Source organism: Micropterus dolomieu, linkage group LG01 (assembly GCF_021292245.1).
Source record: "Micropterus dolomieu isolate WLL.071019.BEF.003 ecotype Adirondacks linkage group LG01, ASM2129224v1, whole genome shotgun sequence".
Lineage (NCBI taxonomy): Eukaryota > Metazoa > Chordata > Actinopteri > Centrarchiformes > Centrarchidae > Micropterus > Micropterus dolomieu.
Window position 1 is genome coordinate 1,958,032 of NC_060150.1, and position 21,287 is coordinate 1,979,318.

Consider the following 21,287-nt stretch of genomic DNA (forward strand, 5'->3'; position numbering starts at 1 on the left):
AATAAAACTTTATTCATTAAGCACATTTCATCCAAAATTATGCAATACTATATCCTTCTGAAAATACACTAAATAACTACACACTGAATATTTTCATATAGGCTTACATTACAAAAAGAGTCAGGAGCAAACAGGGGACACAAACAAATATATCAGTATCCATAAAAAGATGGATGCAAAACTTTACAAAGGGGACATTATTAAAAAATAAACTAAAACAATTAACAACAGTGTTTTTTTTAAATCATCAGAGGAAGAATAACTTTATAATAGTAGTAATACATAATAGTAAAAAAGTACCGTGATATTTCTCCAGCAGTCACTTATATGTGCAGTTTAAGAAACCACCAAGAGAAAAAGTGAAGACATGCAGAGGAATGAACGAAGCTGAATCTACAGCGCCACCCACAGGCCAAACGAACACACAGCAGCCTCCTGTCAACACACACGATTCAAATAAGGAGCGTGCGGTTTTTAAAAACCTTTTTTTTATTGCACTAGTAAATATTTATATAGAGGAAAAATTTAATTCATATCCTGGTGTACTTTCAGTTCACACGAGTTCACGTATCACGTATCTATAAATGTTTGTGTTTATCTTTGGAAACAAATACTAATAATAATTAATTAAAAGATGATACAGTTAGACAGACAGACAGACAGACAGATTGACAGACAGACAGACAGACAGACAGACAGACAGTTAGACAGACAGACAGACAGACAGACAGACAGTTAGACAGACAGACAGACAGACAGACAGACAGTTAGACAGACAGACAGACAGACAGACAGACAGACAGATTGACAGACAGTTAGACAGACAGACAGACAGACAGACAGACAGACAGATTGACAGACAGTTAGACAGACAGACAGTTAGACAGACAGACAGACAGACAGACAGACAGACAGATTGACAGACAGTTAGACAGACAGACAGACAGACAGACAGACAGATTGACAGACAGTTAGACAGACAGACAGACAGACAGATAATTGTCCACTTTGGTGCAGAACGTCGGTGCGTCGTCGCAGCGTGATGACGTCATCGTGTTGCCGTAGGAACAGAAGAGCGTCCGCTTGCTCGGCTGCTAAACGCTGAACGTAACGGCTGTAACGCGAGCTGGAAAACGTTGTTTTAATAGCTCCGCAGCGTTTCTAAATCCGCTTTCAAGCGTTCACGAGTCGGTGTGAAGGCTGTTTAGCTAGTTAACGTTACTTTCCCCCCTTTTCGGTCAACGGAACTATCAACATTTAGCTTCAGCTGAAACGACAAAACGCGGCTAAGTTACCGCTGGAGCTAACGGGTGTTACACAGAAATCCGTCACCCGTCGGACTCTGTGACGCGAGAGAAACAGTATCGGCCAGATATTGACAGGTGAGGTGTTACGAGCTCTACGGACACTCTGATAATACGCTGCTCTCCTCCTGTTGGGTTCCCATCTGAATATCGCGGCGTCACAATGTTTGCGATTACAGGACAGAGAAATGTGACCATGAGGAAAAGAAGAAAAAACCCCTTAAAAATGGAAATCAAGTCTCAGAATCTGACTGACTGCAGAATTCCAGGCTTCCTGTTTTCCTGGAAAACCTTGAACAGAGTTGTCCAATTTTCCAATCATTGAAGAATGAGATAAAAGTAAAAGGTCCTGGAAAATATTTACATTATTTAAACATGATGTTATATGTATATATTATGAACACCCCCACAGTAAATAATGTAAACTGTATTGTCCTTCTAAGGTAAATATGAGTCATTCCTGGCTTTGAACTGCAGCAGATTTTATTAGGTTTATAGATTAACGTTTTCCTCTCAGCTCAAACATGTTGAATCATGTTAAATTGATCAGCATGTTTGGGTCGCAGCGGGTTGTGAGATTAGCTTTGTTAGTAAAGGGGCGAACGTGTGGTCTTGACTTTTAATACTGCACACCTATGAAGTCCCAGGTGCACATCAATACACCAAGTTCACTGTGAAGTTTGAATAAAATGTGGTTGTGATTTTAGAAAGCTGAGGCTCGATGCTGGACTTTCTAAGTAGGCAAAATTGTTGGCTGTTATTTGTTCAGTTATTGGCATTCAGGCGGCAGTGGTTAAAAGAAAGAAAAGCACAGAACACAAAGGACTTTTCAAAAGAAACAAATAATACAAAGACAATACTAAAAAGAATAAAAACAATATTAAAACAAAGGTTTAAACAAGCCAAGATCAATTTGTCATAATTTCTGCTCATGTAACAGATGATTTGATAAGTTATAGCCACAAACTACACGTGTTTTAAATCAGACGTGTATGACGTGATCCCTGTCTGTACCAGCTAGATCATCACTGAAAGTGTCCTGGAAAAGTCCTGGAAAATGATCTCTGGAACAGAGGGGGAAACCTGTAAGTTAGGTTTTTTATTTGTCTTTCTAGAGGAACCTCAGAATTTAAGGCCGTCACAGTGAGGATGGAGCCGCAGGAGGAGGAGGCGGTGGTGTTGGACCTGAAGAGGCAGCTGGAGGATGAAGACCTGAACCCGGAGCAGAAAGTCCTCCTGCTGAACAACGGCTTAAACAGTGAGTCTCATACATGTCTGTCCCTCCCATCTGTCTCTCTGTGTCTTTTAGGGCTGCAAATAACAACAAATATCTTCCTGATTCATCTGTTATTTACTTAATCTTCAAAATGTCATAAAAGGTTCAAGGTGACAACATCAGATGTCTTGTTTCGTTCAACCAACGGTCCAAAACTCAAAGATATGTGAAGCTGAAATCAGGGAACGATCGGCATTTATAGACTAATTGATTAACGAGTAATGGTGTCTTTTTTGACTGTGGTTTCGCTGCACGGTCGAGGGAAACACGCAACAAAGCTCCTCGCATCAGAAGGTTTAAACTCACAGAGACCAAACTGATGCTGCGTTCAGGTGCATTAAGAGACGTCTAGTAAACGCTGCCAACAAGTCCAGATAATGATTTTAAATGGAGACCGGACACCTCAGTGCACCTCTACACAGAGCAGGAGATGTGCTGTGAAAACCATCTTGGATTGTTTTATAAAACTTTGTCTTTCTGTCTCTGTCAGAGGCTCTGAACATGGCGGCGCTGCACACAGACAGCCGTGCGTTGACTCGTGTGAAGTCTCAGTTGTATCTGAGCGGCGTCCTGAGTCACTGCGTCCTCCTCCTCTCTCTGGATCCCAGAAGGCTGCGGGGGAACTGGAGCGCCGCCGCCACGCTCGCCCAGCTCGCCAGGTACATCTGAGACAGATTTACTGTAAATGTATTAGTCATTCACTGACAGGGAGGATTTAGATTATTATTTATTTATTTTTCAATTCATCAATTTAAATCTTAAAAATATATTTTTAAAAATTGCCACTGTCTTAATTTATTTAATATTTTTAAAAAAGCATTTCTTTAGAAATAGTTTTATATTTAAAAATCTCCGTTTGTCTAATTGAACATGTATTATTCAGTTAATTGGAATATAAGTTATATTCTAACATTACAGTATTTTAGATCATGTCAGATTTATTTTTCATATTTATGGTATTTTCATTTATTCAATTTTTTTTTGTATTTTAGATTAGAGATTAGTCTTCAGTATTATACATCTACAATATTTTTAAATCATTTGAAACATTTTTAATTTTACATTTTTGTTAATGGTTTTATATAAAAAAATCTAAATTTTTCTAATTAAACATGTTGTACTTAGTCAGATTTTAACATTACAGTATTCTAAATCATTTCAGATTTTTTTATATAAAAATTTAGCACTTTTTTAGTTTAGTTAAGTTTCAGTATTTTGATTTATTTAAAAAAAATGTTTTTGTATTTTAGATTAGTCATTTAAAAAAGAATTCTTCAGTATTATAAATCTATATTTACATATTTTATTTTGAATTTATTGTATTTTAAATTATTTATTTGAATGACATTTTTGAACAAGTGTTTTTATTATTTAAATCAACTTGTTGCTTTTTTCCTCTTTAAAAAAAAGAGATCTTTTTTGGGGTAAACCTGACTTAGCAGCTCCCAGTAAACAACTGAAAATTGTTCTCTGGGCAGAATTCCCACTTGTTAAATGCAGGTTTGTTAAATGTGCTGAGACCCAAAGTAGACTGAAGACACACCTGTGTGTCTGTGCAGCTCCTGTTGTGTGGGGGTGGACCCTGGCGACCGCTCAGAGGCCTTTCACAGACTCTTCCTGCCATCAGTCACAGACGGCCTCCTGTCATTGGCCAGTCAGCTGATGAGGCGGGCCGAGGTGAGCAGCTGTGATTCTTTACATCTTTTAAACTCTTGTTTAACTGTCAGCGTTGACCTCCCTCCGTCCGTCCGTCTGTCAGTGTGTGTCTCTGTTCAGGAAGGTGATGGATTCAGTCGGCTGGCTGCTCAGAGCTCACGCTCAGCTCACCACACAGGGTCAGTCGCCTTCACTGCTCGCTGATTACTTTATTGATTTATCTCCTGGTCTGGCTAATCGATCGGTACAGTTTGTGTTCACTCTGGTTATGTTTTACATTTCCCAGTAATAAATCTATCCTGTTAACGAGTCCTGCCTGATGTCTCCTCTTCCTCTGAGCCGTAGAGCTCTTTTCTTGTCCAGAAGCCATTAAAACCCCTCAGAGAGTTTATTCTGACCCAGTCCCACACACACCGTCCTGCCTAGAGCGCCACATGTGGATTCATCCGCCGCTGAAAGTAGCGCCCAACAGACTCTCTCTCTCTCTCTCTCTCTCTCCAGTTCTCAGCTCAGTCCACTACGAGCAGATCCAGATGTGTGATGATGTCACTGTGTCTCTGCTCTGTGTCCAGCTGTGGCTCCAAACCTGCATCTCCAGCAGGTCACACACACACACACACACACACACACACACACACACACACTGAATATAAATAAAACATCTGTCTTAGGAGGAGCCAGGCGTCACTAACAGAGAGTGCTGCTCTCTCTCTCTCTGCAGGGACTTCCTCTCCGGGTTGAGCGACGACTCCGTCTTATTGCTGCTCAACGACGCCATCGGCCTATTAGCTGTCAGCTCTGACTCTGCGGTGGGCGGGGCCTCCGTCAGACTGATCCTCGTCATGGCCGCTCAGCAGGAGCGCCGGGTCCAGCCCCTCCTCCTCAGCTTCAGAGGTCACACATGTCGCAGGACTGTTCTGTGGTCATTCAGTTAAACGTACTGAAAGGTCAGAGGTCACGCTGTCTGTCTCTGCAGGCCTGGACAGCCTGTTGGACAAAGACTGGAGGGGACGGGGCTTTGACCAGGACGTGGATCAGCTGATCGCACTCATTCACTCTGACAGAGGCAGAAGGAGCCACTCGCAGGTCGGTCTGTCTGTCAGCATCACGTGAGCGTCTCACCTGACGCGCAACATGCGGGAATAATGAAGTCCGGTTTAAAGGAAAAACTCCTGATCAGGCCGCAGATACAGATCCTGATAGAAAAATAGTTTCTGTTCCTAAATCCAGAGATGAACAGAAACGAAGGAAAGACAGAAGTTTTTATGATTCATATTCTAGACATTATTATTTTATGTAGAAACATAAATAACGCTGTTTCTGTGAGTACTTTCATTAAAGCTGAAGTCAACGTCCCCCCTCCCTTCAGGCCTTTCTCTAAAACACATGTTCATGAAGCTCAACTAAATTTGAACTGAATAAATTTCCTCCTGCAGCTTTAGGATGACAGTAGAGCTGTTGTCAGCCGATCTGTTCGTCCCGTCAGATCAGCACCATTCGTTTCCAGCTCTGTCCGTCCGTCTGTTTCTCTGCTGACCCCTCCTCCCCGTGTGTAGGCGTGTACTGAGCATGTGCGGGCGGCGTGCGTGATCCAGGCGGCCTGGAGGTCGTATCAGACCAGACGCAGGGTGAAGAGCCTCAACAGAGCTGTGAGCAGGCTGCAGCGGAGATACAGGTAGCTGACCGCTGGTTGAAACGGCTTCGCTCTCATCTTTTGAACTGAATAATATCTGTGTAACTGTGACCCCTCTGTTTGTGGGAGATCTTACTTCTTTTATGCAAGTAGGAGCTCGTCGGTGTAACGATGGAGAACGACTCGTGTGTTCGCGTGTTTCAGGGCTCGGAGGCGGCAGCAGCAGCAGCAGAGGGAGGCGCAGCGATGGGAGGAGGAGCTGAAGTTTCAGGTGAGAGTAACAAGTCTGCAGTCTGTTACTGTCTAAAGTTTTGTTGCAGTGTAGTAATGTGTGTGTGTGTGTGTGTGTGTGTGTGTGTGTGTGTTATAGGTGTGTGTGAGGCGTCAGCAGGCGAGGAGGGAGTTTCACCAGAAACAGAGACAACTGCTGCAGCTGCTTCCTCCTGGTACACAAACACACACACACACTGTTTCTGTTACTGTATGTAACATAATCAATAACTCTGAAAGTGTGTGTCTGGAGATAAATGCTTTCTTTGCCCTGAGAGTGGGCTGATAGGTTCACACTGTGGAATGCCTGACTGTGTGAAGCGGCGAATGTAAAACTCTACATTAATTAAACAACTTTAACTTACACACGTTTCAGACACGGCAGGAGTGCAGCGAGAAAATAGTTCAGTGTTTTTCTCTAAATTATTTCCACTCAAAAAAAATCCTGCTGTGTTCAGACCAGGTGCAGTCGTACCTGCAGGAGTGCGAGCGTCGTGCGGCCGTGGTGATCCAGAGCTTCTGGAGAGGCTTCAGAGAGAGACGCCGCTACAACAGCACACACCGACACGCACTGAGACGCACACACGCAGAGCAGCAGGCCGCCAAGACGCTGCAGAGAGCGGTACGCACACGCACACGCACGCACGCACGCACACACACACACATGCACGCACACACACACACACACACACGCAGAGCAGCAGGCCGCCAAGACGCTGCAGAGAGCGGTACGCACACACACACACATGCACGCACACACACACACACACACACGCGTTGAATCATGGCTGACGTTGGCAACTCCTCCCTCTGTCAGGTGCGTCGCTTTCTGCAGAAACGGCGAGCAGCGAAGGCCCCGCGCATCACACCTTTCTGGATTGGTCAGAGCGGTTTGACGGACAGCAGGAGGGTGGAGCTAAAGAGACAGGTGGAGGACTACATCTCCCTACATCCTGTAAGAGGTTTAACTCTTGATATCTCACCTCCAGAACAGTCACTGGCTGTCTGTTGAACATATTACCCATGATGCTTTGGGTACCACTGACAGTCCGTGTGTGTGTGTGTGTGTGTGTGTGTGTGTGTGTGTGTATAGTCGTCCCGTGTGTCTCGTCAGGAGTGTGAGCGTCTCCATGAGGAGGTGCAGCTGCTGCTGCTGTCGGAGCTGCAGAGAGGAGATCAAAGGAGGAGGGAGGAGCAGAGGGTGGAGGCTCTGCTGGCTCACACACACACACAGCTGGAGCTGCTCAGAGGTCTCACACACACACACACACACACACACACACACACACACACACACACACTTCTTCACTTCTTCACTTCCCTCCTTTCTGTCTTTCGTCCTCCGTCACTCGACTTGAATCACAGGCTGAATCCAAACTTCCTGCAACATCATCAGAGCCGTTTAATTTCTAAATCCAACAACAAAAAGGCAGAAAACTGTCAACATGTGGTCTCTTATCATCTCTTAATATAATACAGAGTACCCCTGGAAAAGTTTATATACTTATATACTGTTCTGGATACCTCTTCATGTCCCAGGTACACTTTATTCCTCTTTTTGCAATAATGACAAACAAGGAGGGAAAAAAAGATTCTGATTATTCCGACACCACATGAATGCACCAAGTCGGAGAAGCTACGGTGGAAAACAGAACGGGTGTTTACACACCACTGAAAACATAGTTATGGATCTTATACTGCAGTTCTGTCACTGAATCCTCAGAAATATCACACACTGCACCTTTAACCAAGTTTTTTCCTGTCGTGGCCTCGTACACGTTAAAGTTCTCGGCTGCTGTGAGGCTGACGGAAGAGGACAACACTTTACCTGCGTGTGACCGTAACATGACCCCCTCTCCCTCTCCCCGCAGATGCCCCGCCCCTCTCTGCCGTTACGGCGACAGACTCCGACTCCTTCCTGAGCCCCGCGGGTCCCATCGCCGCTCGTGCCCGCGACGCCCACAACGCAGCGCTGCAGGCGAGCAGGCTGCCCTGGTGGAGGACGCTGGGAGAGACGGCTGATGTCGACGTGTTTAGCTCCTCCCACCTGCAGGAGCTGGAGGCGGAGCTTGGAGGACTGTTTGTAGGAGGGGTCAAACTCCCCGACGTGGACGGAACAAACCTTTAACCTGGAGACTGTTTTAATCTGATCGGACAACTTTGGGAACTTTTCCGCAAATGTAGAAATTCAAAATAATGTTTCTGGAAGAACCAAGAAAACACGACCCGTGTAAGATGTAAACAAAATAAAGACAAACGTGACAAACCGAATTCCTGCCTCGCCAGCTTCCGACTTAAAAATGTGTGGTCATTTAGCGAAACAGTCCTGCTGTCAGACTGTGACTGACAGATGAGTGATGAGATCAAACCGTCCTCGTTTGAACTTTCAGACTTTGCAGTTTGATCTGAAACAAAATGACATGAGAGAAAACTCCAGACGAAGTTTGGTCCAATGACAAGAAGGTACGAATCAAACTGAACCGTGTTTGATTCTAGTGTGAAAGCATTTTTGGATGTTTTGGACTTTGAGCTCATTTACAGGAAGTTTTTCTAGGTCTCTACACGCTGAGGAGAAATGTGTTGTGACATCTTTTAAAAACCACTGTGGGAGCAAACTGCCGCTCGTCTTTCCTCAGAGCGAGGTTTCCTGCCGGTGACGACGATATTTTGTTCACGTTTATTTGGTGTTTTTGAACGAGCCTCGGTCACAGGTCGTGCTGCAGGTGGTAATGCTGACCGTCCGCTCAGTCGTTCTTGTCAAGGCCAAAGCTCTTGTTACTGCAGGACTAACTTGTTCTGCATCAAGCAGGAGGCGCTGCTCCTGTCAGCCATCAGGACACGTTCCTACAGCACAAACATGTTGAAACACCCGTTTAAGCTCCACTCAGGATCCTCTGGGTTCAGACCCAAAGAAACAGAAGTGCAGTAACCAGCATCACACAGCAGGGGGCGCTGCTGCTCCTCCTCCTCCGTCACCACAGCAGGAGGCTGGTGGTGTTCCCCTCCTGGTGCAGCCTTTATGGACGCTGCTCGCCTTGAAATAGTGTTTTGATACCACGACTACACGACCAGTACACCCTGTGCTCTGATGTTCTCTCACAAAGTACTACAAATATTTTAGCAGTATTATTGACCTTGTAACTCTTGAGTTTAAATTCCCAGATGTAAAGAAAGTTTTTGGGAACATGCTGTGATGTCGGCGTCGGCTCAGCCTGCGGAGCGCTGTGTCGATCAAACCTATTGATCGCTGATCCGGAGCGTCCAGCCAGTCGAGGCTCAGCAGATGTTACATAAGCAGCCATCCGTCCGTCGGAGGGAACCGCTGGAAGAGCGCAGGGCTGGAGTCGAGCAGGTAGGACCTCTGAGTGTGACTGCCATGTTATTAAGGTACTCGTACTCTACTTGAGTATTTGCGTTCTGTGCTGGTTTAATCTTCTGAACCAGATTTTCCAGTGAGCTTTAATAATCTTTGTCTTCAGCTCGTGTGTCAGACAGCTGCGGTTATTTTCAGATTAACATTTGATCAGCCGGCGACGCGTTAGATCATCACATGAAATCAGCTGCAACCTGCTGCGTGCACTTTAATGCACCACTAATCCAGTACTATATGAAGGGAATACTCTGCGTTGTTTACACTCCTACTGTGCAATACCTCTGTAAAATACTTGTATTGCAGTACAGGCTGGGTAGGAAGCAGTTCATCAGCAGCACATTTAGCAGCTGTTCTGAAGCTTTTGATCATATGAGCACATGATCTTCAGCGTGACGTATGGATCGAGTGAAGCCTGAAGCTGTGACGCGGTGTCCTGCTGCCCCCGGCAACAGTGGAGGAAGTACTTTACTTAAGTAGAAGTAACAGTACAACTCTGTGCAAATACTCTGTTACAAGTAAAAGTGCGGCACTCAAAGCAGAACAAAAGTTTTAAAATTTAGGTAAAGTATGGAAAGTCATATACTTGGAATATTATTAGTGATGCATTGACACATAAGTAGTATTTTAATATCACAGCTTTTACTGCATTATACTTTAATCTACACCACTGTATCCCACTTTATCTATTGATCAAATGCTGTAACTATAGTTTTCAGAAAAACGTATAATTTTTCCCTCTGAACTGTAAAGCAGCATAAAATGGAAATACTCAGTAGTTGTACTTAAGTACAGTACTTGAATAAATGTACCAGCCATCAGCAGTAATACAAACCTTTAAGGCAAGTCTGATCCTTAGTGCCGGATCTCTCTGTATTTACTGTATTTACTGTGTGTATTTAGTGAGTTTTACTGTGTATTTACTGTGTGTATTTAGTGAGTTTTACTGTGTATTTACTGTGTGTATTTAGTGAGTTTTACTGTGTATTTACTGTGTGTATTTAGTGAGTTTTACTGTGTATTTACTGTGTGTATTTAGTGAGTTTTACTGTGTATTTACTGTGTGTATTTAGTGAGTTTTACTGTGTATTTACTGTGTATTTACTCCCTCCCTGTGAGTGAACTGAAGGGGTTAAGCGTGGAGGAATGTGGGGAGGCAGGAGGTGGAGGAAGGAGAGAGAGAAGCTTTTGGTTTCCCTCCTCTTCCCTTCTCCTCCTTCACTCCTTCCTCTCCTCTGCTCAGAGTTCCTCCTTCATCCCACCTCTCTGTCCTCCTCCTCCTCTTCTTCAGGACGACTCCACCTTCACATCCCGTCTCAGCCAGATCACCGCAGAGATGCCGGGGACTCTTCCCAGGTTTCCCAGCATGCCGCGGGGGGTGACCATGCCTACCTTGCTCAGCTCCCTGCCCAGAGGAATCACCATGCCCAGCATGCCCAGCATGCCCAGCATGCCCCGAGGGGTGAGCATACCCAGCCTGACCAGGGGGATGTCGCTGCCGAGGGCCGTCGCCATGTCGACCGTGTCCCAGGCTCCTCGGAGGCTCCTGCAGGACCTCTGCTCTGTGCTGGACCATCAGACGCCCGGAGGTAACCGCTTCAGATATAAGAGATATTTCCACCTGATGCTGTCGCCTCTTTACATTAAGTGACTTTTTAAAATTCATTCATATGTGCTTTAAAATAACAAGTGCATTCGTGATGATCGGGTTCATGAAGGCAGCAGATGTGTTCAAGTCACTGAAACTGAAACACAAAGGTTCCTTTCATATAATAATGTTTATAAAGTTAGTCAGTCTGCAAAGTTCATCCTGTGTTTGTTCGTAGTTTTCATCACTTTCATCTTCGTCTTTTCCTCTGATTTGATGTTTTATTGTTAAAAAATACTTTCAAATAATCAAAAAACGATCATCAAAAAAGCTGCTAATTAAATCTCTGTACTATCTGTACTTGGATAAACTGTTGGAGTTTAATTTATAGCAAAACAAGTTTTTAAACTCTGAACAACTAAAAATCTTACTTTGTACAATAACCAGTTTTTAAAGCTGGCAGATAAATGTAGTGAAGTAAAAAGTACAATAGACGTAGTGGAATAGAAGTAGAAATTGACAAATATTCATGTAAAGTGCAAATACCTCAAATTTGTACTTGCAATACACGGTCGAAATACAATCTGTTAAATCGTAGTTCCAAACATTCAGACAAATTTTACTCATTACACTACGCAGTACATTTTATATCTCAATAATCATCCTCACTCGGCCAACAATTTCCACCAGTTTCAGTGGAGGTGCAGCCTAATCGGGTTTAAATCTTGTTTTCTAAAATATAGCGATATTTGAATTAGGGTTCAACTAACAAGTATTTACATTATCAGTTCATCTGCGTGCTTTTACTTCTCTCGGCTGAGCGTTTGGTCTGTAAAATGTCTTGTTTTGTCCAAACCAACAAAATTCATTTTTTTTTATCATAGAAGACAATGAAAATACAAACTTTCTAGAGGCCTGAAGCAGAGATTAGTTGATGAATCTCTGAAGAGGCCTAATGTGAACATTATTATCTCTAAAGACGTACTGAACACACACCGAAGGACCTCTTACTGTAGAAATGCAGGTAAAGCCACTGCTGACCTCTCATGCCTTTAACAACATGATATCTGGGACAGTTCAGACAAGTAACTGTAGTTTCTTGTCTTCCTGCTCGCAGTAAACACGGCGTAGTTTTACTGCGTTGAATACTACTAAAGCAGAGCATTTCCAGCCTCCGTTCTGCAGGTTTCTGATACGTTTCTGCTGGAATGATAAATAAATCCAGAGCAGATTATAGAGCGCTGAGCTGCTGCACATGGCCCGGATCACACACACACACACACACAGTCGTGTTTCCATCACTTCAGAGGACATTTGCATTGATTTGCATTCATTTCCAGGATACTAACCCCAACCCTAAACTTAAACCTTCACCGTAACATTAAAAGAGTTATGTTATTGGGACTTTGGGCATTTTGTCCTAATTATGAAGGTGATTACATGACGGGACTGTTGAAACAGATTTATGTCCCCCACAACATGAGTACTACACACTCACACAGGAACCATTCAGGGTTAAGAGCTGGTGAAAATGTTAATACTGCTTTGACACACGACTCGTTAACCAACAGGAATAAAAACAGGACGTTAACACCGAACTTTAAATCCCCAAAATGTCATTTTTTAATATCTGGGATTAAAACAAACAGCAGAGATGAAAAAAAAAAAAAATCAATTTTCAACATCGTCCTCTGACATTTAATCAGTCGCTGAATGTGGAGATATGAGTTTTTCCCCCCACTGACAGTGAATAGAAAGGAGGCGGGGTCAGTGTGTGTGTGTGTGTGCAAAGGATTAAACACAGATATGTGTGTGTGTGGTGGAGGTGACAGTGTGGATGTGAGCTGCAGGACTCGTCTTCATGTACGGTGAGAAATATTAACATTTATTAATGTTTTTCTTCAGTTAACTGAATGCTGTGACGATGATGATAAAATAGTTTTGACATTTTGTTTAACTCCCAGTTTGTCTTATTTAAAAGTTTCTTCATCTTTAGTGAACAGCTGTAGAAACTATTAAAATAATTTTGTATCTAAGTATATGAATCTCATAATCTCAAAAATATATATAATTTATACTAAAAAGGTACAGGAACTAGTAATAAAAAATGCTTTTGACCATATTCAGTGTTTACTAGTTTAAGACTATATACACCAAGCGTCTGTAAAGACTGACTGACAGCTGGATTAGAGATGCTCATTCATATAATTTAAAACGCTGAAGCCCCCTTCTGCCAGGAAAAGAAAAAATAGAAATGTCAAAATAAAAGTACCCGTGGAAAGTCAAATGTATGGTTTATGTATGTAAAAAATTATGATGTCCAAATTAAGGTATGGTTGGTTCAACGTTTGACCAAATAAATCAAATGATAAGATAATTCATAGGTCTGATCTAATATATCAAAATTCAGAGTTTTGTGAATCAAGCTAAAATTATTACAAAGGACAAACTTATGACTAATTTGGTCTTAAAGTCATAACTTGTTATGACTACGTTTGAGATATTAAGTAAAAAGTATGAGAGATGAAGTAAAAAGTATAAGATACTAAGTAAAAAGTATGGTATTGGTATAAAATTTAAAATTGGTAAGTTATTATGCTTTGGCCCCACAGTGTTTTCCAGCTAATAAATCCCAGCTGTAGTTGTCTGCATAATATTTGACTTGTAGTGTGTTTAAACTTCCAGTAGCAGCCACAGTGATTCTGACTTTAGGGTTAGACACTTCAGAGTGTTATCTGTCAGAGAAGCCCCAAAACCATGCATTTAATCAAAATGGTTCAATAACTGCATTCAATTAACTTTGGATATGCCTTCAATAGTAATGAATTTTACAGGAATGGTAAGAGCTTACTGCTACCCCATGTCAATTATCAGTGAAGCCAATAGTAGACTAAATACTAGAAACACCTTTGTGTATAGTACAAAATAGTTAGGACAAAAACACTCACTACATCTTCCAATATGATCATACAGTTGAATTGCCACCTCTCTTAAACTGTTTAAACAAACTGAATTCCTAAGAATTTCATATGATTTGTGACTTGCTTGACTTTCATCACAGTAACTTGGGACTTGATTGAGACTTGAGGGTTAAGTAAACAGTTTGAGATATTAAGTAAACCGTTTGAGAAATTAAGTAAACAGGATGAGATATTAAGTAAACAGGATGAAATATTAAGTAAACAGTTTGAGATATTAAGTAAACCGTTTGAGATATTAAGTAAACAGTTTGAGATATTAAGTAAACAGTTTGAGATATTAAGTAAACCGTTTGAGATATTAAGTAAACAGTTTGAGATATTAAGTAAACAGTTTGAGATATTAAGTAAACAGTTTGAGATATTAAGTAAACCGTTTGAGATATTAAGTAAACAGTTTGAGATATTAAGTAAACAGTTTGAGATATTAAGTAAACAGTCTGAGATATTAAGTAAACAGTCTGAGATATTAAGTAAACAGTCTGAGATATTAAGTAAACAGTTTGAGATATTAAGTAAACAGGATGAGATATTAAGTAAACAGTCTGAGATATTAAGTAAACCGTTTGAGATATTAAGTAAACCGTTTGAGAAATTAAGTAAACAGGATGAGATATTAAGTAAACAGGATGAAATATTAAGTAAACAGTTTGAGATATTAAGTAAACCGTTTGAGATATTAAGTAAACAGGATGAGATATTAAGTAAACAGGATGAAATATTAAGTAAACAGTTTGAGATATTAAGTAAACCGTATGAGATATTAAGTAAACAGTCTGAGATATTAAGTAAACAGTTTGAGATATTAAGTAAACAGGATGAGATATTAAGTAAACAGGATGAGATATTAAGTAAACAGTTTGAGATATTAAGTAAACAGGATGAGAGACTAAGTAAACAGTTTGAGATATTAAGTAAACAGGATGAGATATTAAGTAAACAGGATGAGAGACTAAGTAAACAGTTTGAGATATTAAGTAAACAGGATGAGATATTAAGTAAACAGGATGAGATATTAAGTAAACAGTTTGAGATATTAAGTAAACAGTTTGAGATATTAAGTAAACAGGATGAGATATTAAGTGAAAATGAAGCAAAAAATTATGGGATGTTAAGTCAATACTCAAATGTTTGAATTAGTAAATAAAAATGTTGATAAGACATCTCATAGCTTACTCTAAATACTTTTATTTTTTCATTTCTAACTTTTCATCAGATTTTTTGGTTTGTTTCGGTGTTTTAGCAGAAATTGGCTTTCATACGGGTGGAGGAGGGGGCGTGTTAAAGTATTTTCTTTCTGAAGTTACTGCTTCTCAATGAGTACTTACACACATCATGATTATCTGACCAGACGCTGTGTGTCCGGTGCTTTTCTCAGCAGCACTCACAGAGCCGGGGATTGAACCTGCGTCCTTGCAGAGAAAGAGGGGACCCTTTAAGCTCTGCTAACTAAATAACAACCACATAAACACATTACGTAACAACAAGCCCCCGCAGGATTAACGTTAAGACGTAGCATTACTGCTGCCGCATTGTGTGTGTGTGTGTGTGTGTGTGTGTTATGAGTTGGCAGTTGACCAGTGGTGGATCTTTAATCTCCCAAAATCTATTAATCTGGACATCGAGAGAGATGAAACACTGAAGATGAACCTGTAGAAAAGAAGGTTAAGTGTGTGCAGACTCACTGGCGCCCCCATGAGGCTGACATGACAAACAAGCTTTTATTTTGAATTTCCCTGCTTTATTATAAATGTTTTTGATTATATTTTAGAGGCCTGTTCCTGTTTTAATTTGTAGCTAATGCAAACTAAACATTTCCTCCATGTTTTTACATGTTAAATATAATGTAAATGTCCACAGCTTTAAATCCAGCAGTTGCTTCCACTTTTTAACATTTTAAATCTCGGTTGTTGAGACTCAACACTTCCTGCCAGATGTTTCACATTAAAGGCCTTCTTTTTCTGGTCGGCTTTTAATGTGAAACATCTACAGGAAGTGTTAAGTCTCACTGAAAGCTGCTCAAATAGACATTATACTGAATTTAACAACCTTTATTTATTTGTTTGTCTGTTGGTTTCCTTTACAAGAATAATCAATGTATGTTTGTACTCCAGGTTAGTGTTGTATTATCACAGGGGAGAGGATTTGTGTTTATATGAATATATAAATAGACAAAATATAAAAATATAGATAATTAATAGTGACTGTGCAATATGGCAGTTTGTGCCGTGATATGCCAAAATGTTAACATTTGATGGACATAATTAGATGACTTAAAATGTAATTACAAGATAAAAATAAATACAATAAATGGTTAAAAATTAATGTTTTGATTGTAAGATACAAGTTTCTATCGACGTTGTGATGCTTTTTTCCCAAATATGTCACCTTCTTCTGGAGATAACTGAGATGGATCCAAAGTGAAGCCAGCCTCTGTTCTTGGTTTGGTGTCGTATCACTTTAAGAGTTTGACCATGTTAACGCTCTCTCTCTCTCTCTCTCTCTCTCTGTGTGCGTGCAGGTCTGTGCGGTTGCTGCTGGGCGTTGCGTCCTCGCTATAAGAGGCTGGTTGATAATATTTTCCCAGAAGACCCTGAGGTAAACGCACACACATATATGTTAACAGTAATTTTACTGTTGGTGGTGGGATCTATCCGTGCAGATTGCTGAGGTTTGAAAATGAAAACACACTAAAAAGAATAAAACAAATCCAAGTCCTTGTAACACGTGTGTGTGTGTGTGTGTGTGTGTGTGTGTGTGTGTTCAGGACGGGCTGGTGAAGGCCAACATGGAGAAGCTGACGTTCTTCGCTCTGTCGGCTCCGGAGAAACTCGACCGCATCGCCGCGTACCTGTCGGAGCGACTCACCCGAGAGCTGAACCGCCACCGCTACGGGTCAGTACACGCAGAGTCACAACACAACGCACACACACGTTTAACATCCGCTCACCGTCAGTGTGGTCTCCAGGTATGTGTGTATAGCGATGGAGGCGATGGAGCAGCTGCTGCTGGCCTGTCACTGTCAGAGCATCAACCTGCTGGTGGAGAGTTTCCTCAGCACGCTGCGTCAGCTGCTGGAGGCCGACAAGCCACACCTCCACATCCTCGCCACCAACTCTGTATGTACTGCACCCTGGACAGGACGACACAGTAGAAGAGAGACTATAGGACATAGTGGGACAGATTAGGACACTGTTGAAATAAGTGCTCATGCCCTCTGGGCACAGTATCACGTAGCAGATAAGCTAATCACATGTCAAACACATGTAGTGGAGTAACAAATACAATATGTCCCTGAGATGTTGTGGAGCAGATGTAAAAAATAGCAGTAAATATAAATATTCAATTAGTACAAGTACAATTTATAGATACAAGTACAAGTATCTCTAAATTGTACAGTACTTCTACTTTCCACCTCTGCACACTGGCACATACACATAGAGGACAAATGAAGTACAGTTAAAGGAATTTTTGTGCGTAGTGTTGCTGGACACTGTTCTCCCATAATGCAACACTCAAAGGAACATCAACTCAGAGCGTATTCTACATAATCCATGTGAGTTCAGAGCGTACTTTATGTGTAGTGCCGAGCGGACACACAGAGATTATACCATCTATTTATTTATGTACTCTTTAATCCTCTTTACATCTTACTTTAACATTTATTTACACACACAGAGACCATCAGTGTGAACATGATATGCTATGTTCATGTTACACAAACAGTTTCGGTGGTTGATTTCTTGTTATTGGGTTTACGTTAACATAAAAGTACGTGCAGTCAGATAGTTCATATCTTATGTTTATTTTTCTGTCTCGTTAATGTTTTTGTTTGTGTAGTTTGTGAAGTTTGCGAACATCGAGGAGGACACGCCGTCGTACCACCGCAGCTACGACTTCTTTGTGTCTCGCTTCAGTGAGATGTGTCACTCTGAGCACGAAGACGCCGACGTCCAGAACAAGTCAGTCCTCCGTCGCCGACAGTTTCCTACGTTGTCTTAGCTTCGACACCAGCTGTTTTATCCAGAAAGGTTTATGAAAGATCAGACAGAAAACTGATCAACACTCTCTGTTTGTAGACGTCAGCTTGGGCTTTGGAAACGTGTGATTTTAGTTAATCACTGGCATCATCTTTGATTTTGGCCTCCAGAGATAGATAGATATAATATGAAGGTCTGTTAAACCTAAATCAGGAACTAACTATTGAGTTTAGGAATAAACCTTTAGTTTTTTATGTCTGTTTACACTGGATGTGGATGCAGTAACTGAAGGGGTGTGTTTAGGATCCGTGTGTCGGGGATCCGCGGTCTGCAGGGCGTGGTCAGGAAGACGGTGGATGACGAGCTGCAGGTGAACATTTGGGAGCCGCGTCACATGGAGCAGATCGTCCCCGCTCTGCTGGTCAACCTGCAGCAGCACACACAAACCAACAGGTACACACACAAAGTACACACACAAACCAACAGGTACACACACAAGCCAACAGGTACACACACAAAGTACACACACAAACCAACAGGTACACACACAAACCAACAGGTACACACACAAGCCAACAGGTACACACACAAGCCAACAGGTACACACACAAACCAACAGGTACACACACAAACCAACAGGTACACACACAAACCAACAGGTACACACACACTAAACATATATTATATTCGGGCTACATAACTTTGCCTGACAGGCCTACATGTAGTTTTGCGGGGATGCTCTGCCGTGTGAATTCCCTCCTGTTGATGTCCTATTTAGTAAAACAGTAACAGATTCTGACTCACAAACAGCGAGGATCAGTTTCTCTTCCAATGATTCGTGCTGCACGTCGTGTACAAAAAGGTCAAGATAATTCAACTTCGGCAGCGGGTGGGCGTGTGCGTGAGGCGAGCACTTCACCTCACTCTGACAGGGACACTTGCTGCTGAACACAGACTGTTTCTGCTGCTCCCTGATAAAAGAAAAATGTTTCTGCTGATACCTGCTCAGAAAGAACAAGAAAACAGGACTCTGATGGTAACTTGTTTTAACCAGCTAGATAAAAGGTAACGCCCTGGCAGCAGCAAACAGCTTTGGTTTAATATTTGATTTGATTACATTAATGTTTAAGTTGAGATTTACAAGAAATATTTTTTAGCTACTGTGTAAAGGGAATACTGCTGGTAAAAAGCACCTGAAGTGTTTGCAAACCACATGTTATTACACTTTTGTGTATATAGCAGTACATTTAAATTAAAAGTGGCAAAACACTACTTTAGAATTCATTATTCAATTATGTACCTAACAATGCGATTAATCGCAATTAAAATTTTAATTGTTGCCCAGCTCTAACATATATATTTATATTTAATAACCAGCACACTGTTAACATCATATCCTCAGTAATATTTCTGGGGGTTTAATGACATGAAGATGAGTCTATTACATATATGTTACACTTATTCATTTAGCTGACGCTTTTATCCAAAGCGACTTACAGCTGGTTTACATGTCAGAGGTCTCACGCCTCTGGAGCAACGAGGGGTTAAGTGTCACCAAAGGCATGTGTTGTATCCACTGCCCCATCACCCCACCCCCCAGATTTTTTTAAAGCTATTTCTTTTAATTTTAGATCAAATTAATTGATAGATCGTTTTCTGGAGGGGGCAATAAAAAGTAAATGAAAAGAAAGGAATTTAATATTTGACTCAAAAATTGTATACCTGACACCAGATGGCGACATAGAGAGATAAAGTTGAGCATGAAATTTCCTTCCTGCATGAAATTTCCTTAAGATAAGATTCTGTAGTCAAACTAGGAGGTAAAATTTACACAAAACATATTTGAACAGTTAAATAATTAAATAAAATGTGTTATTTAGCGGATTTCTTAAATACTCAGAAAATTATACAGAGTTTGGTTGGTAGCTTGACAAAAATTTAATCAGTGGGGAACATTTTTGATTCACATGTCTGTATTTTACTCAGGTGTTTTACCTGTGTGTGTGTGTGTGTGTGTGTGTGTGTGTGTGTGTGTGTGTGTGCGCAGTGAGTCTCCTGCAGAGCAGACTGAGGTGTGTTTCAGAGAGCTGTTGGGCCGAGCTGCTTATGGACACATTAACAACGCTATCAGACCCGTGCTGATGTAAGACACACACACTCTGTGGTACAGTTGCAGTAGTAGTAGTAGTAGGAGCAGTAGCAGTAGAAGTAGCATTAGGGCTTGGCAATATGGTTGAAAACGTCTCACAGAATTAATAAGAATATGTTCACACATATAAGAAAATTATATGTTGTTCTGCTGTTATGCATCACATCAAACCAAACTCTTCACACTGCATGTGTGAAACAAGAAGCTCAATTATTAACTTTGCTTGTTTGCAGTAACTTTTTGCTCTGAATCAATCCTTTGAAAGTCGATGAATGAGAATATCCAATTGTCACCCGGCCATTAGTTGATTTGTTGATTTATTTACACACAAAACAAATAAATGCATTAAAGGATTAAAAAAGTACAACGAGAATTATTATTATATTACCGTAGCAGCAGAAGTATTAGCAGCAGCTGTTTTTGCAGTACTACTAGCAGTAGTAGCAACAACATATAAATCAGTAATATATAAGTAGTTTCTGTGTGTTTTCAGGCACCTGGACAGTCACAGTCTTTGGGAAGGACGGACCTTTGCTGTTCGGTGTTTTCAGATCATCATGTACTCCATCCAGGTTAGTAAGTATACTGACCGTAACACTGCTACTACCTATAGTACAGACTACCTAGTGCTTCATACAGGTGAGTTTTAAACTAAAACTAAATTCACCCAAAGCAATAATCTGCTCATCAGTACTGTCTTAATTTTACCTAACCGCACCTGACTGGACCTTTACTTAACTCTTTTAATTGGAACTTAATTGTATCGCAACTAAACTGTTCTTAGCTAAACCTAAATGTGTTTAAATTACATACATACAGTACATTTGAAGTATATTTAAGTTGTTGGCATGAATGTATAGCAACAATATTGCCAAAGCTACATGTAAATTACATAAGGACAATTAATTTCATACATTTCATTAAATAAGGAAATAAAACATTAAAGTTGTGTTTGTGTGTGTTAATTCAGAATAAAATACTACTCATAAAAAATATATAAAATATAAAAATTCTGTAAAAATAAATATTAAAAATAAAAGTAAATAATAAGCGAGTGTGTGTGTGTGTGTGTGTGTGTGTGTG

General features: G+C 41.0%; 2 protein-coding genes across 3 annotated transcripts in view; both read left to right on the top strand.

Annotated features, from left to right (window-relative positions):
• The first annotated feature begins 1,057 nt into the window (after positions 1 to 1,057).
• On the top strand, positions 1,058 to 8,410 carry iqcb1 (IQ motif containing B1). The gene is made up of 15 exons (XM_046050704.1): positions 1,058 to 1,382; positions 2,420 to 2,562; positions 3,071 to 3,239; positions 4,140 to 4,257; positions 4,340 to 4,415; positions 4,738 to 4,837; positions 4,958 to 5,130; positions 5,213 to 5,322; positions 5,793 to 5,911; positions 6,074 to 6,140; positions 6,240 to 6,315; positions 6,598 to 6,761; positions 6,957 to 7,094; positions 7,233 to 7,389; positions 8,011 to 8,410. Exons 2-15 carry the CDS (start codon positions 2,454 to 2,456, stop codon positions 8,265 to 8,267), a joined length of 1,833 nt encoding a protein of 610 aa, XP_045906660.1. The 5' UTR covers positions 1,058 to 1,382; positions 2,420 to 2,453; the 3' UTR covers positions 8,268 to 8,410.
• A 152-nt stretch (positions 8,411 to 8,562) lies between these two features.
• LOC123971399 (protein EFR3 homolog B-like) overlaps positions 8,563 to 21,287 on the top strand; it is a 20,262-nt gene continuing 7,537 nt past the window's right edge. Inside the window, exons 1-9 of one of the 2 annotated variants that reach the window (XM_046050180.1) lie at positions 8,563 to 9,491; positions 10,801 to 11,098; positions 16,597 to 16,673; positions 16,843 to 16,970; positions 17,044 to 17,194; positions 17,916 to 18,037; positions 18,359 to 18,508; positions 20,103 to 20,198; positions 20,698 to 20,776. In XM_046050180.1, the coding sequence (XP_045906136.1) occupies positions 9,423 to 9,491; positions 10,801 to 11,098; positions 16,597 to 16,673; positions 16,843 to 16,970; positions 17,044 to 17,194; positions 17,916 to 18,037; positions 18,359 to 18,508; positions 20,103 to 20,198; positions 20,698 to 20,776 (1,170 nt within the window). In that variant the 5' untranslated portion in view covers positions 8,563 to 9,422. Of the gene's footprint in view, positions 9,492 to 10,800; positions 11,099 to 16,596; positions 16,674 to 16,842; positions 16,971 to 17,043; positions 17,195 to 17,915; positions 18,038 to 18,358; positions 18,542 to 20,102; positions 20,199 to 20,697; positions 20,777 to 21,287 lie in introns of both variants that reach the window. The other variant, XM_046050169.1, reaches the window with a different exon arrangement.